At 44.7% G+C, this 16,706-nt stretch overlaps 1 protein-coding gene across 2 annotated transcripts in view; it reads right to left on the reverse strand.

Annotated features, from left to right (window-relative positions):
• The window catches only part of prdm2b (PR domain containing 2, with ZNF domain b), a 16,863-nt gene extending 379 nt beyond the window's left edge, over positions 1–16,484 (reverse strand). The window contains exons 1-7 of one of the 2 annotated variants that reach the window (XM_024426725.2): positions 16,357–16,483; positions 14,566–14,686; positions 13,847–13,950; positions 12,387–12,539; positions 11,117–11,243; positions 8,721–8,834; positions 26–4,680 (exon numbers count right to left, since the gene is read on the reverse strand). In XM_024426725.2, the coding sequence (XP_024282493.1) occupies positions 26–4,680; positions 8,721–8,834; positions 11,117–11,243; positions 12,387–12,539; positions 13,847–13,950; positions 14,566–14,680 (5,268 nt within the window). In that variant the 5' untranslated portion in view covers positions 14,681–14,686; positions 16,357–16,483. Of the gene's footprint in view, positions 1–25; positions 4,681–8,720; positions 8,835–11,116; positions 11,244–12,386; positions 12,540–13,846; positions 13,951–14,565; positions 14,687–16,356 lie in introns of both variants that reach the window. The other variant, XM_024426726.2, reaches the window with a different exon arrangement.
• Between the last annotated feature and the right edge of the window lie 222 nt (positions 16,485–16,706).

A 16,706-nucleotide genomic window follows, 5' to 3' on the forward strand; every position in this document is an offset into this window, starting at 1 on the left:
GGACACTGTTTGAAAGTAACCTTACCTGGGTCTCTTCAGGCTCCTGGCTGGACAGGTCATCTGTTTTCACCTCCACAGGAGCTGCAGTGTTGGCCATCTGTAGGCTCCGGGTCACCGGCCCGACAGCCCGCTCCCTCGCTCTCAGAGAGAACCGTTCCCCTTCTTTCTTAGACGGCACCTGAGACTGCTGCTGTGGGGGCGATTTCACCTCCGCTCCCTTCTTGGGTGGCACTTCCTTGCCCATGCGTTGCTTTGTCTGAGCTGCTGGCCGCAGTGCAGAGTCACTGGGACTCTCGGAGGGCAACGGGGTGGGGGGTAACGATTGAACTTTGCCTTTTTTACTTTTCTTGCTGAGAGAAACTGTGGCTGCTGGGAAAGAGGCTGGCCTCTTGGTGCACACCTGTGTGGCAGCCATCTTTCCTTTACCCACCAGTGGTGGGGCCTCAGCCTCCGCAGGGCCAGGTCCAGAGTTGCGAGACCGAGTTTTGCTAAGCGTTTTGGGAACCGGCTCAGCCGGTTCTGGCTGCTGGATCTCAGAGTCTGTGGTTCTCCGTCGAAGGCTCATGTTTTTGTCTACAGCTGGTGTTGCCTCTGTTGCGGCTCCCTTTTTGGCCTTCTTAGAGACTGGCTTCATGGGACAGCTGCCTGCTATATGTTTATTGAGGCTGGCAGGGTAGGTGAACTCTCGGCTGCAGTGAGGGCATACGTGGACCTCCTGCTCTTGCGGCTCCTCCTGTTTAACCTGGCTAGGGGCCTTGTTAACAGTAGCTGCAGTCTCATTCCTCTGCCCGACGGCCTTCTGAACCAGCTGGCTCTTCTTCTTACCGAGGGAACTCATCTTGGTTTTGCCAAGCGGTTCTTGGTTGAAGTTGAGCCTCTTGGGTTGGCCCATTCTGCGGAAGGCGTTGTGCCCTGCGTTAGCAGCAGAGGCAGGCGACAGAGAGCCGTTCTGGGGCTTCACTATCTGTCTCAGAGGGATGGGGTTCTTCTTGGGAGTGTACCGCCTCTTATCACTGGCGTTGGCACAGGCTAGTATGTGCTTGTGCAGCTCGGGCATGTTGTCGAAACTCTTGCCGCATTTGGTGCAGCGGATGGCAGTGCTGAATGTCTGGGGGATGTTGTGGGTAGTGAAGTTGGTAGCCGAGGCCACAGAGCCTGCAGCAGTGCGGTTGTGGTAGGGGAAGGGGGGTGGCTTGAAACTGGGGTAGTGTTGATTAATGCCCAGGCGTACGTCTGGGCCTTTAGGCTTGCCTCCCTCAGAGGCCATGATCTTTATAGTAGTGTACAGCTCTTCAGTTAGGTCCTCCAGTCCATCCTCCTCATGCTTCCCGTTAGTATCAGGCTCCTCCTTCTTCACATCAGAGACCCCCTGGGAGGAAGCAACTTCAGGAGAGGACTCAGGCCCTGTGGCTACGGTTGAGGAGGAGTTACTCTCCTCTTTGGCCCTGGCTGGGTCTGTGTAGTTCTGTGGCCTGGGCTTGCCGTTCTCCACCGCTGTGTGAGTGCACGGCTGGCTGGGATGCAGGTCCTTCTGGTGCTGCTGGAGGTTGCAGAGGAAGGCGAACTCCTTGGAGCAGACGGAGCAGACAAAGACGCGTCCCACTCCGTGGAGGGCCGTGCGGTGCTCCAGCAGAGCAGGGGCGTTCCCGAACAGCTGCACGCAGAACTCACACTTGTAGGGCCACTCAGCTGCGTGCTCTAGGATGTGCCGACTGAGCTCTTTGATGGCGCGGAAGGGGTCCTCACATACATTACACACAAAGCTCTTACTGAAGGGCTCTGGCGGCGATCCCTCTTCCTCCTCCGACAACGACGAGGGTTTGTCAGCAGCAGCAGACAGAGGTGAAGACCCTGTGCCACTAGGAGAAAGGACTAAGTCAGCCAGTTGTTCACTGTGCTGGGGATCCCCTTTAATCACAGTGCTAGAGAGAGATGGCGGGGAGACCACTGGTGGAGCTGGGATATCCGATATGGCAGCAGGTGAGGTCGATGAGGCAGAGAGGAGGGATTCTGTTACGGATGATAATACAGGGAGTTCAGAGCATTGGGATTTCTCCTGTCCCTCAGTAATAATCGGTTCCAGGTCTTGATTCACTTGGACATCCAGCTGATTCCCAGTCCTAGCAGGTTTCGATTGTGTTGAGGACAGACTCAGAGCGACAGCATCAGATACCAAGGAGGTCTCCGTAGAGGGGCTTGAAATAGCTTCCCTGGTAAGGGGATCTGGATTAGAGTCTATTGGCTTATTGATATGTTCCTCATCTCCATAACTGTTACTTACTGCAGCTAACATTGTATCTGCTGTGGTAGAGTTCGATATGCAAACTGGCTCGTCCTCACCTTGGTCGATAGATCTGGGGGACATTTTGTGGGAGAGGACAGGGAGAGAGCTGATGAGCGTAGGGCAGTCTGGTGAGGGCATGGTGGGTAGGACAGGGGGAGGTGGCGTTGGAGAGGTCAGGCTGGAGCCGCAAGGGGAGGAGGGGTTCATCGTGACGGGCGTTAGAGAGGGGGGAGAGGGATGGGCTGATTCAGAGGGCAGATTGGAAGAGGGACTGTGAGATGCGGTACCTGTACCACTGCCTGCAGTATACTGAGAATCTGGGCTTCCCAGGGGAGAAGAGCCTTCCTCTTCTGCTGGGTTTAACCCGGCGTACTCGTTCATCAACACCTTCTCTAGCATGCTGGTGTTGGGCTTTTTCTTCTTGGTGGGGGGCTGTGCCGGAGATGGACTTCCCTTAGACTCTGCTGTACTCTTCCGACTCATGCTTAAATCCAGCACTACCTCCCCGGGCGTCTTGTTGAAGCTGTCCCTCCTCTTACTGATGCCGCTGGACAGATCCAAGGGCTGCTGATTACACGAGTTCCCTCCGGTCCGAGAGGCAGACCAGCTGCACCCGTTCTTCCCGCTGGGACTCAGTGCGTCCCTCTCCTCCTTGCTGGACAGACTCCAGGCAGGGGACATGCCCAGGGTCTCCAGATTTGGCACCTTGAGGGTGTACGACGAGACCCCCGCCTCGTTCTTACAGCCGTTTGCTTTCAGCGCAGGGCTGAGCTGTGGAGATGAGGGGGAAGATGTTCTTCTCTTGAACCTGCCTGAGGCTGCAGGCAGAGACGTAACGGAGAGAGGGGGAGCTAATCTGTGCCTCTCTGCTATCAGGGCAATGGCAGGTTTCTGACTGTCTGTCTGAGTCTGGAGGAGCTGTTTGAGCTTAGGAGACAGATAGATCGTTTTCTCCTTTTGAAATGCTAATGAGTCTGAGGACTGAGGGAAGACACTTCCCACCAACAAGGTGGATGAGGAAGACGTGGAGGAGGAAGAGGAGGCGGAAGAGGACCCAGTTTCAGACTCCATTTTAAGACTTGGCATGAGCGGGGGTGTCGACGTTCTCCTTTTCGACATGGGCTGGCCGAGATTCGAGACCTGCCTCACAGCACATGTCCTGGTATCCACTTTGAGAGCCTGACTGATCTGATTGGGGCTGATGACCACTGTGTCGAGACCAAACAGTGCTGCAGAACTGGAGTCCACTTCGATCACCTCACAGCCACTGACTGAACTAGTGGACAGGATCTTGCCGTCGATGTACAGGCTGAGATTCTCCGAGATGTTATTGGCTATGTCGACCAGGTACTCCTCTCGGTCCCCCTCATCCTCAGTGTCTGCACTGGGCACATAGACGAGGGGTGGGCTGACGCTATGGGACTGTTCAGGCAGATGATGCAGCTGCTGCTGAGATGGGCTCTCCTGCAGCAGCATGCCTTTCCTGCGGACACCCTTGGGCAGTAAGTGGCGCTCGTGGATTCTGCGCTGGTGTCTGCGCATGTTGGTGTGAGTGCCGAAAGCCTTATTACAGTACTTGCAGGGATGAAGCTCCTTTGTCTCACCATTCTCATCCACGATAAACGGCCGGTCACTCTCAGCCGCAGGGTCCTTCTTCACAACCTCAAGGCTCCCCATAGGTCCTCCAGGGACAGGGGAGCCCCTGACAACATAGTGGCCAGAGACAGTGCCACAGTCTGGGCTCGAACCACCAGCCTGCCCCAGAGGAGTGAGTAAAGTAGCAGTCCCAGCTAGTGAGCCAGGCCTTTGGCCTTTGTTTTTTGGCCCGTTCTCATGCCTCCGCTCGTGCCGCCGACGCCCCACCTGCGAGCCGAAAGACTTGCCACAGTAACGGCATTTGAACGTGTGCGTTTGCTGGTTTGCGGTGGCATGGATGTGTGTGTGGCGCTCCAGGCCCTGTTTGGTGGAGAAATGGCGCTCGCAGTGCTGGCAGGGATGGGACTCCTCTCCGTGGGGGTCACCTTCCAGGTCAGGGTCGGGGTCAGGGTCTGCCTCTGGTTCAGCCCTTGGTAGCGATGAGGCAGTCTCAGTGTCATGCTGAAGGCTCCCAGGCCCCTCCTCAACTGGGCTGCTATGGCTTAGTGGCAGATCAGGCTGCTCACTCCTCTCCTCTGGCTCAGCTTCAGTAGCAGACTGAGCACTCTGTTGTGTCAGTGACAGCGGCTGCTGCAGATCCCCTGGGTCTTCCTCTTCATCATCCTCCTCCGCTTCCCCTCTCATTGCTGCTGAGATGAACTGGGCTTGAGAGAGGCCGTTCCTCCCCATGGGGGAGCTCTCCCGAGTCCCCTTGGAAGGCCCTGGTGATTGGGAGAGTCTCTCGTCTTCCTCATTTGGACCTACAACAACAGCAGAACAACAGTTAGTTACATCATTTAAATGTAAAAAATTTCATTGAAAAAATGCAGAGATTTTAAGAGAAGAGTATAGCCGAAACGTTTTGAAATACATGAATAACAGGATTTAACTAGCTTATACCTAGGGCTGTTGCGGTCACCGTTTTACCGCCACTAACGACTGCAGTAAAATGCCACATGACCTTTGAGTCACGGTAATCTCCTTATGCTCTCAGGTCATGCATTGGTAGGACCCTAACGACCAGCTGGTCCTAATACACTGGTACTCACCACTCTATTATCCCTCTAACCACTGACATCAACGCAAATACAACAGAATATCACATCAAAACAGTATCATCCTTTTAAAACTCATTTCGCAACGCATTTCGCTACACTCGCATTAACATCTGCTAACCATGTGTTTGTGACAAATAAAATTGTCATTTTGAAGAAAGAAGTTCAACTCAGGTTGAAACGGAGTGTAAAACAGGGTTGTTGTGGATGTTGTTTCAAAGTCTAACAACAAAATGGACAACTCTTTCTAAGGTGGTTACTAATTCATAATACCCATACACATATTCGAGCTTATGAATATGAGCCCAAGCTCTTCCCCCCCCCCAAAAAACGGAATCAAAATATGATTGTGCTGTTATACAATACATTGCCTACCGCATATTAAGCATGGCAGGAAAAACATGAAACAAAACTGATTTAAGATGTCTTTGGTACATAATTGGTCTAGCAGCCTATACTCCAAAATGAAATGCATTCACACCTTTGAGTGTGGACTGTATTATTATGCATACTGGATGGACTGGTTACCTTATCCTACGCTCCAAACGTTCTATCCATGAGTCTGGGGGAGAACGTCTAGCCCTGGGATACGCGCAATGCCGTCGAGGGAACACAAAATATTTGACTTTTCTTCACATTTTCAAACAGCCCATTTATATTTTCTAACGGAGCTATACTTTTGGGTGAGTAGCCTCATTTCACTGCCAAAAATACAATTAAACCATCTAGTGTTCAGCTAAAAAAAACGACACAATATCAAATACAGGTAGCCTAGTCAAATACTGAACATCAAATCACATTAACCGTTACTCTCTCAGCAGGAATTCCACTAACGGTCCGTATGTAGCCAAAAATAGCTGCAGCTCATGTTGGTATCTGTACTGATGGCGCAAAAGCAAAAGCCATGACAGGGAGACGTAGTGGAGTGGTAACACGCTGGCAAGCAGTTTCTCCTGACGCCACTTGGGTACACTGCAGCATCCACCGAGAGGCTCTTGCTAATGCTTTTACAACATACAGAAGTGCGCTAGTTATCAAGGGGCAAAGTATGGAGCTTAAAGTTCTTTACTGACCATCATTTTCACTTGTCTGACCACTTGCATGATGACGAGTTTCTCACACGACTGGCCTACCTGAATGATCGAAAGGTTTTATATGTAAGATGGTTAAATAAAGAGCAAAATTATTCATTATTATTATTATTATATGTGCCCTGGTCCTATAAGAGCTCTTTGTCACTTCCCACGAGCCGGGTTGTGACAAAAACGTACTAATTCGTATGTTTAATAAATGTATCATATAGTGTGTGTGTTGTGTGTGTGGCAGGCTTACAATGATGGCAAAAAACAACATTTGAGAGTGCGCTGACCCTGGTGCTAGAGGGGGTACGCAGCTGGAGGTTGAATGGGGGTACAGGACTACAATAAGTTTGGGAACCACAGCCCTAGGCGATGCTGTTGGTTAACTGATTGTACAGGGCTGCTTAACAGTTCGCTTACAGTGAATTCCAATATGATTTTGAATAGCCTAGTCATTTTTTCTATTTTCAAAATGAATAGGACGATATTACCTTTAGCTACAGAATCTCACCACCATGCGTTTCCATCTCCTCCCCTGTGTCCTTTATTCCTTTCTGCAGCGTGCAGACTGGCAATCGACAGTTTAGTGAAATATGTTTTGTTATCGAAAACATGGTTACTAACCAATGTTCCCCAACAGATTTGACTTGTTCTCCCAAATTAAGCACTGGGTAGGTGGTGCAGGAACAGGGTTGGAGAGCCCATGGCATTCAGAGTTGGGGTGGAATATCACCTGTCGCGCAGGGAGAGCATGCTCCTCAAACAGTGGTTGATGTGTGGAGGGAAATAAGTCTTCTTATGTTTATCCCTCAGCTGCTCATATTAAGCACATGCTCAGCTATAAAACCAAAGTAGCCTACCAGGCATCATTGAAAAACGAACTGGCGGGAAAGTGCGAGGCCAGCATCCCCTATTTGAGTGCATAGAGATGCCATGTCTTTTTTCCCCCTGTTCCTGCCCATTTGATAAAAAGGCCATTCTAAATCGAAACTAATTTGACATATCAGTAAATACAAGATTCAATTCTGAATAGTCTGATGGGTGAAAATATGTTCACTTGAGAGAACAGCGTGTGCAGCCTGATGCAAGGAACAGAGCGCAGGCTTTTTTCCCGACTTTCTCTTATCATTAATAGCCTATAGTTGCATCATGCAGCCCATATACACGTTTTGATTTCTAAGACATTCTAAGGTTTGTATCATTCGCAAGTAAAGTTCCCAAGTAACTCTAAACCAAGCATATAGGACCGGTTTCAAATGATCACTTTTTACACTCAACATAGCCACATGCACTCTTGCTCCAGAATGGGAAAAATATAATTTCAGTTAAGTTCAATTATATTCTTCTTACTATAAAATCACATACAATAAAATAATGGCATGGTACTTATTTATTTTACCTTTATTTTACCAGGTAAGTTGACTGAGAACACTTTCTCATTTGCAGCAACAACCTGGGGAATAGTTACAGGGGAGAGGAGGGGGATGAATGAGCCAATTGTAAACTGGGGATTATTGGGTGACCGTGATGGTTTGAAGGCCAGATTGGGAATTTAGCCAGGACACCAGGGTTAACACCCGTACTCTTACGATAAGTGCCACGGGATCTTTCATGACCTCAGAGAGTCAGGACACCTGTTTAACGTCCCATCCGAAAGATGGCACCCTACACAGGGCAGTGTCCCCAATCACTGTCCTGGGGCATTGGGATATTTTTTTTAGACCAGAGGAAAGAGTGCCTCCTACTGGCCCTCCAACACCACTTCCAAGCATATCATTTCAGCTAAATGAACAAGCCAACTGCCAATGGCATGGAGCATAGCCAGATAACATAGTTGGCCAATTCATATTCTCTTATTCTAAAATAGATTTTATTCATGTCATAATGTTTCTTTAGGCCTAAAATAAACCATGTATTTATTGTGATGGTGTGTATTAATTTTATTATATATATATATATTTTTTTTTTTACCCCCTTTTCACCCCAATTTTGTGGTATCCAATTGGTATTTAGTATTTTCTCAATGCTGCAACTCCTGTACGGACTCGGGAGAGGCGATGGTCGGAAGACGTGCGTCCTCAGAAACCCGACCCAACCAAGCCGCACTGCTTCTTGACACAATGCCCACTTTAACCCGGAAGCCAGCCGCACCAATGTGTCGGAGGAAACACCGTGCACCTGGCGACCGTGTCAGCGTACACTGCGCCCGGCCCGCCACAGGAGTCGCTAGTGCGCGATGGGACAAGGACATCCCTGCCGGCCAAACCCTCCCCAAAACCCAGACAACGCTGGGCCAATTGTGCGCCGTACCATGGGTCTCCCGGTCGCAGCCGGCTGTGACAGAGCCTGGACTCGAACCCAGAATCTCTAGTGGCACACAGCTAGCACTGCAATGCAGTGTCTTAGACCACCGCGCCACTAGGGAGACCATCAACTTTTTACATGTAGCAGTTCCAAAGGCGTACAGCAGCGGCTTGAACGCAGCTGGGATGCGTGGAGATGCTAAACTTGTTTATGTTAATTAACGGTCAATTACCGTGAGACCGGCAGTCTTTTTGCACGACAATAATTGGCTGACAAAATGTCATGACCGCCATAGCCCTACTTACAACCTCAACTGACTCCCCAAATGAAACAAATATCCATAATAATGGGAGAACTACTAACCTTCCTCTGTGTCCCACATCTCTTTGAGAATAGGTTTGGTTACGCCTGTTTGCTTGGGCCCACGGAATGCACCCAAACCAGCCTGTCTTGCTCCCTCCAACAGCTTTCTTCTGGCTAAGGGGGAAAGCACACATCAACCAACAAACATTAGCTAAACTCAAATAAACCATTTCACACCAAAGCAATACTGGTAAGTTGTGGAGTTTAATTATTTCAAAATGTTGATATTGGACTACTTCTATGTAAGGGGGGAAGTGTACTAATTCCCTTTCACACCTCAACTCACAACTTTGGTTGGCACTTAAAACCACGTGGAATTACAAACTCATAACATTAAAATGTGGAAAGCAAAGCAAGATTTGACTGCTGAACAGGATCTGAAAAATGTAGGTCAAGTACCACGTGAGCTTATGTAAAAATGTTCTTTGAATATTGACAATGTTTTGTTTTTTTACAAGCTGCTGCAGGTTAAAAAGTATGTTATAAGTCCAATACATTAAAATAAAACGACCGGCCAAAATTACTTTTAGCAGCCTTGATGCCCTCATTCTGAATATTTCAAGAATAAAACACTTGTCTTGGCTACATAATGAACACACAAATGTGAAGTGAATTATGGAATGGCTCATCATTGTGGTATTTATGGCCCTAGGCAGGAGACCATTTTAAGTTTTAATCTCAGCCTGCCTCAAGAGACTGGGCTAGCACCCAGTCATCACTGGAGTTGCTGTGACAAGTAGGTAATCTGGTATGGTCTACAAAGCCTGATTCATGCCACAGAAACACATGCTACAGCTCAGTCATCTGACAAGCATGGTCAAATACATTCTGCAAAATATAAAACTGTGCCACTCAAATGGGTTTCAAGTCAGAAAATGTAACAAGTTTGAGTGCTTGGAAACAAGTATTGAAATGTTGCTTGCATTTAGGCTTTCTGCCTGAAGTACCCACTTATTGTTGGGCATTTGATACAGATATGCTAATATTGTTTAGCATAGAGGGATTGCAGATGAATGACAAGCAGGCTCAATCTCAATATTACACAACTCAGAATGTTGAGACTTCTAACATATCACTGAGTCAATAAATCATACTGCAAATTCAAAAACAGACAAGGGTTGCATGCATAAACCTACACCACATATAGACGTACAGTAGTGAATGTGGATATACCACCAACACTAACATTTTCCTTCATATTGAAAAATAAACACTAGTCCAAATACATGGAGAAAGAATGATCAAATTCTACAGATTTCATTCTAGCAGCTAGCCTAAATCAAAAGATAATTATGGAAAATGCAACTCAATCTGAAGGTTTGAGAAAGGAAGGGTGGGACTTCAGAGCTTGTGCAATTGCATTCATCCAGGGCCTAGTCTGCACTACCTCAACTTTGCATTGGTTTTGGCTGAATAGCAAGCTACCCTCCCTAGGCCAAATGAAAATAGAGCTCACACCTACCTGGGGAAATTAACAAAATATCTAACCGTTCTGCTAAATAGTCTTGGCTACATCGAAAAACTCAAACAAAGTGTGTTTATTTTCAGGGCAGGCATATATTCCTTGCGATGGTACAGCCAAAATTGATAACTTATCCAGCTAGCTAACAGTGAGTAGCTGGCTAGATGTAGCTTCCGTTAAGGGTTTACAACACATGTATGACACATACCTTAAGTTATCTACCCTAGCTACTTTTCCCCCATTATCACAACGGCCTTGTTTTGATCAGTTAGCCATTTGCCGAACACAAAGCCAGCGCTTGCCACCTTCCCTGCACGAGTTGTCTGGCACGTCGGGGCTTGATTTAGCCTGCTAGCTACCTGAACTGGATTGACAGGTCCGATCGAAACAAACAGATCAGACTATGAAATCCATAACCTGCAAGCCTTGTAACAGAACTAACTAGCTGGGTACCTTTAAAATATAGGTAAGTATCTAATGTAATCAACCGATCAGATAACGTGGCTCGCAACTGAGTTGTAAATCTGGAAAGGACGCGTCATATAAAACGACATGATGAGTTAGCTAGCTAACTTATTATTCTGATTTATTTAGCTGACTAGCTAATGTTGACAGTGACGTACTGCCTGTGTTGTTACATAACAGCTACCAATTTAGCTGAAAGCACACTCTTTATACGAATGAACAGTAGTATAAAAGTATCTAACTTTTTGAGACTGAAAGTTTGGAAGAAAAAAATGGACTGCATCAAAACCTCGCTACAGTTAGCTAAGCTAGCTAGCATGCTATCAATAATTAAACTTTGAAATGGCATAAATACCATTTTCTTCGACTGCTGCTAACCACTGCGAACTACCGTATCGAAAAGGTTGCTGAATAATCTCCTGCAAAATGTATGACAGGATTTGTTTTATTGTAGGGGTGTACGCCTTACCTCGCTTTGCCCTGGGTGAATTTTTCTTGCTCAGACTGCTGCCTCTTTCTTCCTCTAGTGCAGCTGTTATCTCAGGGTTGTCTTCCCCATTGTACAACACCAGCAGCTCATCCCCTGGCCCAATTGGCTGTTACAAGGAAAGAGGAGAGTGGGAACCAATCAGAGACATGTTTGCTAAAAGACAGGACGAAATATTTGGGCCCCCGTCGTGTCTGTCAAGTCAGAGTCCAACAACAGGAATGTTAGGTCTTGACATTTTGGTAGCTACGGTAGTTAGGTGGCAAACGGTATTTTAAAATGTAAAATGTCATTCTTTTTATGTAAATTATTTATTAGCCTACCCAAGTATACCAGAGACAACATGTAAAATTTGCATTAATTATAGAAAGAGGTACATACAATGGTAAACATAGCAAAGACCAAAACGTTGTAATTCTCTCATTTGGCTTCAAAGCAGAAATCAGCTGATGAAACACAAACAAAGCTTTCCCCACCCCTGTTTTCAGTAAAAAGCTGAGGGTTGGGGCAGGACAAATGTAACCACTGTCAAATTCATAGACAGAGCTATGGATGCAAGGACTAACCATCCATGACAACGATGATCGTTTTAACCATGTTTTGAGGCTATATAGTGTTTGTTGACATTTACTTTCTTTACAAACATTGGATCACAACAAGCTTCCATTTTAGATTCTGATGGGTTACGACAGCTGAACTAAGCTAATGGGGCATTTATAAGTTATGTACCTATTGATTCTTTAAGAATATAGCAGTAATTTGTTAGTCCAAAAATGGATGTAGCAACTGATTGCCCCTTTAATAAGAATCTAAATAGCCAATACTCTAGATTCACATTAGAGCTGGGACGATAAACCGAAAATCTGACCATACGGATCACTTATCGCAGGCATTTTGCTGATATCGTTCATTACAATAAGTAGCCCATAATAGAGAAATGTTAAGTTTGAAATTAAATAAGTTTGCTTATTTGGGTGATAGTTAATGGGACAATTGATGGCTACAACCATCAAAACTAGTAGTAGTAGTTTAAAGGAAAAAAATGTATAACTATGGTGCACATTAATTATTATAAACATATTCTATTCATCGTTATTGCATCAATTCAAGTCATTTATCCCAATATGGATTTTTGTCCATACTGCCCAGCTCTAATTCACATGCCTAAATAGCAAACCACCCCATCACTCTGCTTTAGTGATCAACTGAATGAGAATAACATTTTACCAGTGAGACTAAATGTCTAACTTACCCGTAACACTTTGTAGTAAATGGCTCGGTTTATCTCCATGGGGAAAAGATTCTGTTCTTGAGTGGAGTTAGCCCAGTTTACATACCGTTGCCAGTTCCCCTTCATGGGGTCTGTGGCATCCACACACATCCAGCCCCTGGCTGGAAAATACACCTACAGAGGACATCTTGGTTATCTAGCAAATATTCTTTAAAATGTATGTATGAAAATGGATAACAGCATATAAAATAATAGGGAGGGTGCCCTGTGCCTGTAATGTGTACAACCTACAGTGCCAGTCAAAAGTTTGAACACCTACTCATTCAAGGGTTTTTCTTTATTTTTACTATTTTTTTTTACATTGTCGAATAATAGTAAAGACATCAAAACTATGAAATAACATGGAATCATGTAGTAACCAAAAAAAGTAAGTGTTTTATATTTGAGACTCTTCAAAGTAGCCACCTTTTGCCATGATGACAGCTTTGCACAGTCTTGGCATTCTCTCAACCAGCTTCATGAGGAATGCTTTTCCAACAGTCTTGAAGGAGTTCCCACATGCTGAGCACTTGTTGGCTGCTTTTCCTTCACTCTGCGGTTCAATTCATCCCAAACCATCTCCATTGGGTTGAGTTCGGGTGATTGTGGAGGCCAGGTCATCTGATGCAGCCCTCCATCACTCTCCTTCTTAGTCAATTAGCCCTAACACAGCCTGGAGGTGTGTTTTGGGTCATTGTCCTGTTGAAAAACTGATGATTGTCCCACTAAGCACAAACCAGATGGGATGGCTTATCGCTGAAGAATGCTGTGGTGGCAACAAAGCAACCCCACACCATCACACCCTTCCTTTCCTGTGGCGGTCCTCATGAGATCCAGTTTCATCATAGCGCTTGATGGTTTTTGCAACTGCACTTGAAGAAACTTTCAAAGTTCTTGACATTTTCCAGATTGACTGACCTTCATGTCTTAAAGCAATGATGTACTGTCATTTCTCTTTGCTTATTTGAGCTGTTCTTGCCATAATATGGACTTGGTCGTTTAGCAAATAGGGCTATCTTCTGTATACCACCCCTACTTTGTCAAAACACAACTGAGTGGCTCAAACGCATTAAGGAAAGAAATTCCACAAATTAACTTTTAAGAAGGCACACCTGTTAATTGAAATGCATTCCAGGTGACTACCTCATGAAGCTGGTTGAGAGAATGCCAAGAGTGTGCAAAGCTGTCATCAAGGCAACAGGTGGCTACTTTGTAGAATATCAAATATATTTTGATTTGTTTAACACTTTTTTGGTTACTACATGATTCCATAGGTGTTATTTCATAGTTTTGATGTCTTCACTATAATGCTACAATGCAGAAAATATTATAAATAAAGACAAATCTTGGAATGAGTAGGTGTGTCCAAACTTTTGACTGGTACTGTGGATGTGTGTTAATAAGGTTGATCTGAGGCTATCGCTCTATTCTCTGCTGCTCACCTCCCACATGTATACATTGCTGGACACCTGGGACCGCTTTTTCTTCTCTCCTACAAAAGGGCCGAACCTCTTGCCTTTAGGAATCGACCTAGAGGCCCAGACACCTGGGGAAAAGAGTGTAATGAAATTCAAAAGAGAGAATCTTTCAGTTTCTAAAAATGTGTTAGAATGCTCTGATTATCTGAGGCATGCCAGGACAGGCTGGAGATGTTTTTTTTATAATGTACTCTGCTTCCACTACCTTATCTAGTTCATCCTCTCCCTTGTGATCACTTGTTGTTACTGTATGGTCATCAGTATCAGGAGCTCCACTCGTCCTAGGGTCCTAGGCCCCTGTGTTTTGATTGATAATTTAACCTGGATTTTAACCTTTATTTAAAAAGCCTTTTTATCAAACTTTCCCCTTTTATTTTTATGTCAGATGGTCCAACACCATCCTCAGACAATTGCTTCCATTTTTGGAGTAATTATCATTTCTGGAAAATTCTTAAAATGAAAGTTCAAATCCAGGTCATGATCAACCAAAACACAGGGCCCTAGACCACACCAGCGAACACCACAGAATCAGAAACCACACAACCACTCACTGCTTATCGTAGGATACACTGCTGCTATTGGAATTTTTATCACAAACAATCAATCACTTGGATCACTTATCTACGAAACTGAAAAGTAATGTGATGTTAGAACAAACCCAAAGTAGCTAATTTTCAACTCACCAATTCGACTTTGATCAACAGCAGAGGGGCTTAGTCTCAGGCCATCGGGCAAGCTCTTCCACACATGGTGTGGAATGTCAGCAAGCGTTTCCATTGTCCCTCCAGGAACAGCCATGGTCACCTAGAATATAACACATCCTCATGTCTCAAACAGACCAACACCCTGAGCAAAATATTGTTTTTAAACGTCACACCGGGAACACTAAAACTCATGTACAGAATGGGCATAAATGTATTGGCTTCTTTAACCTACTCAGGTAAGACTCCACATGGACACTTTCGACAGGCTGTGCTCACATGGGATCTAAAGGGGAGGCAGCACAGGGGACATGGTAGGATAACAGCATTGAGGCTTACTGCCAATGCCACATGCTGGCAGAGTCACTGTACTGATTATCAAGGGGATAGCTATCATTACTACTCAACTATAATTATGTGTGCATGACACTAAAATGTAAAGATGAACTGCCCCTGTATTAACAACAAAAGGTTGCAGTATATGATCTGCCAATACCACACACATTTCAACAAGCTTGAGGAGAAATATCCTTTTGTAAGAAGTTGTATTTGTTTCTCATGACTGTCCTAGCTGTCACTGGTTCCAAATAACACACTCTCCTTTATGTAGGCTATCGACCAGCTGTGACATGGTTTTCTTCATCGGTGACAAAGTCCTACACAAAGCAGATAACATGCCGGCCAATTGTTTGAAGCTTGCAGACATGCATATATTTGAGATTATAGGATTAATTCAGTGTAATAACTCATTTTTTGTAATAGAGGTGAGTTTATATAGCCTGGAATAGTGATCAACTCAAATAAATTAATCCCATCTCAAAGATGCAAGATAATGTACAGTCTTCAGTCGGCTATATATAGGCTGCACCTCATGTAGAATATAGGGTAGGCTATAAGGAATTCATTTTAAAAACAGATTCCACTGATGATAATTTTAATGAAAAGAGACTGTGGCCTATTGCCCATCAGATAAACGATTATTTATCCAGAACATTCCTAGGCTGTCCACAAATCACTTAGACCTACAAGAAATATAAAGACGACCAATTTAAGGTCTGATGGTTAAAAAACGCATACAGGCCTGTATTGTTATCTATATCGTTATCATCGAATACATTGAAACTTAGTTTGTATTGAAAGGTTTGAATTAAGAGATCAAACTACCCTTACCATAAGATAAAATAATGGATATAAGGGAAGTTTCCAAATTTTCTTAGTTCATAAATCAAACAAATCAGGATATGCCATAGCCTGAAGTACAATTAGGCATGATTTATTTTAATTTTATAAAGGCTATTTGCAATTGGAAACAAAAAAGTTCTGCTGCTAAAAATATAGCCTTTTAATTTAACCGTATATATTGCTTTAGCCTATTTATATGCTAGAATGGCCCAATAAAGCCTAGATTTACCACAAAATCTTAACAAAAGGGATTTTTTTAAAAATTGCCTACATCATGTGCTTGGAGTTGTATTCCGAGATTAGATATCAAGCAAGTGTTCCATTGTTACAAACAAATAGATACAGAGGATATCACATTTTTTCTTTTAGATTGTGTAATGCGCTTGACCGAAAATTTGCGCGAGATGTCTTGCATCCTGGTCAAATAATATGACAAAAATGTTTTTTTATTGTTACCCTTGTAGTGCATCGACCACTCGCAGGGTAGACTATTCCAAGCAGATGCAACCATCGACAAGGCGTTTCTGGTTTTCCAATGTAGGCCTATGTGTCGTCAACAGGTTTGATTGGGATACATATTTGTGGACTTACCGGTTTTATTTTGATCAGCACTGTGATTTTTGTCTACCTGCTTTCAATCTGCTGAAAATGGCGGATGGAGGCTTGAATCGAAATGTTATCCAATAACTATTCGTTCGGTTCGTAGTTGGGAGAGGCAGGCAAGCGCCTCGTGCAACCATCGAGGGGCAATGTTAAATTCGGCTCTTAAAATATTTTTATTCAATGACTTTGGAAAATGGACGTCACTTGAATTTTTAAAAATTAAATATGAATAATTGTTCTAAAAAATGTACGCCCCCAAGTCACTAAGTAGCCTAAGTGTTTGCATAATAATGCCTCACATCATTATTCAAAGTCATATCTAATGGCATTTAGGCTAG

The sequence above is a fragment of the Oncorhynchus tshawytscha genome, linkage group LG07 (genome assembly GCF_018296145.1).
Source record: "Oncorhynchus tshawytscha isolate Ot180627B linkage group LG07, Otsh_v2.0, whole genome shotgun sequence".
Lineage (NCBI taxonomy): Eukaryota > Metazoa > Chordata > Actinopteri > Salmoniformes > Salmonidae > Oncorhynchus > Oncorhynchus tshawytscha.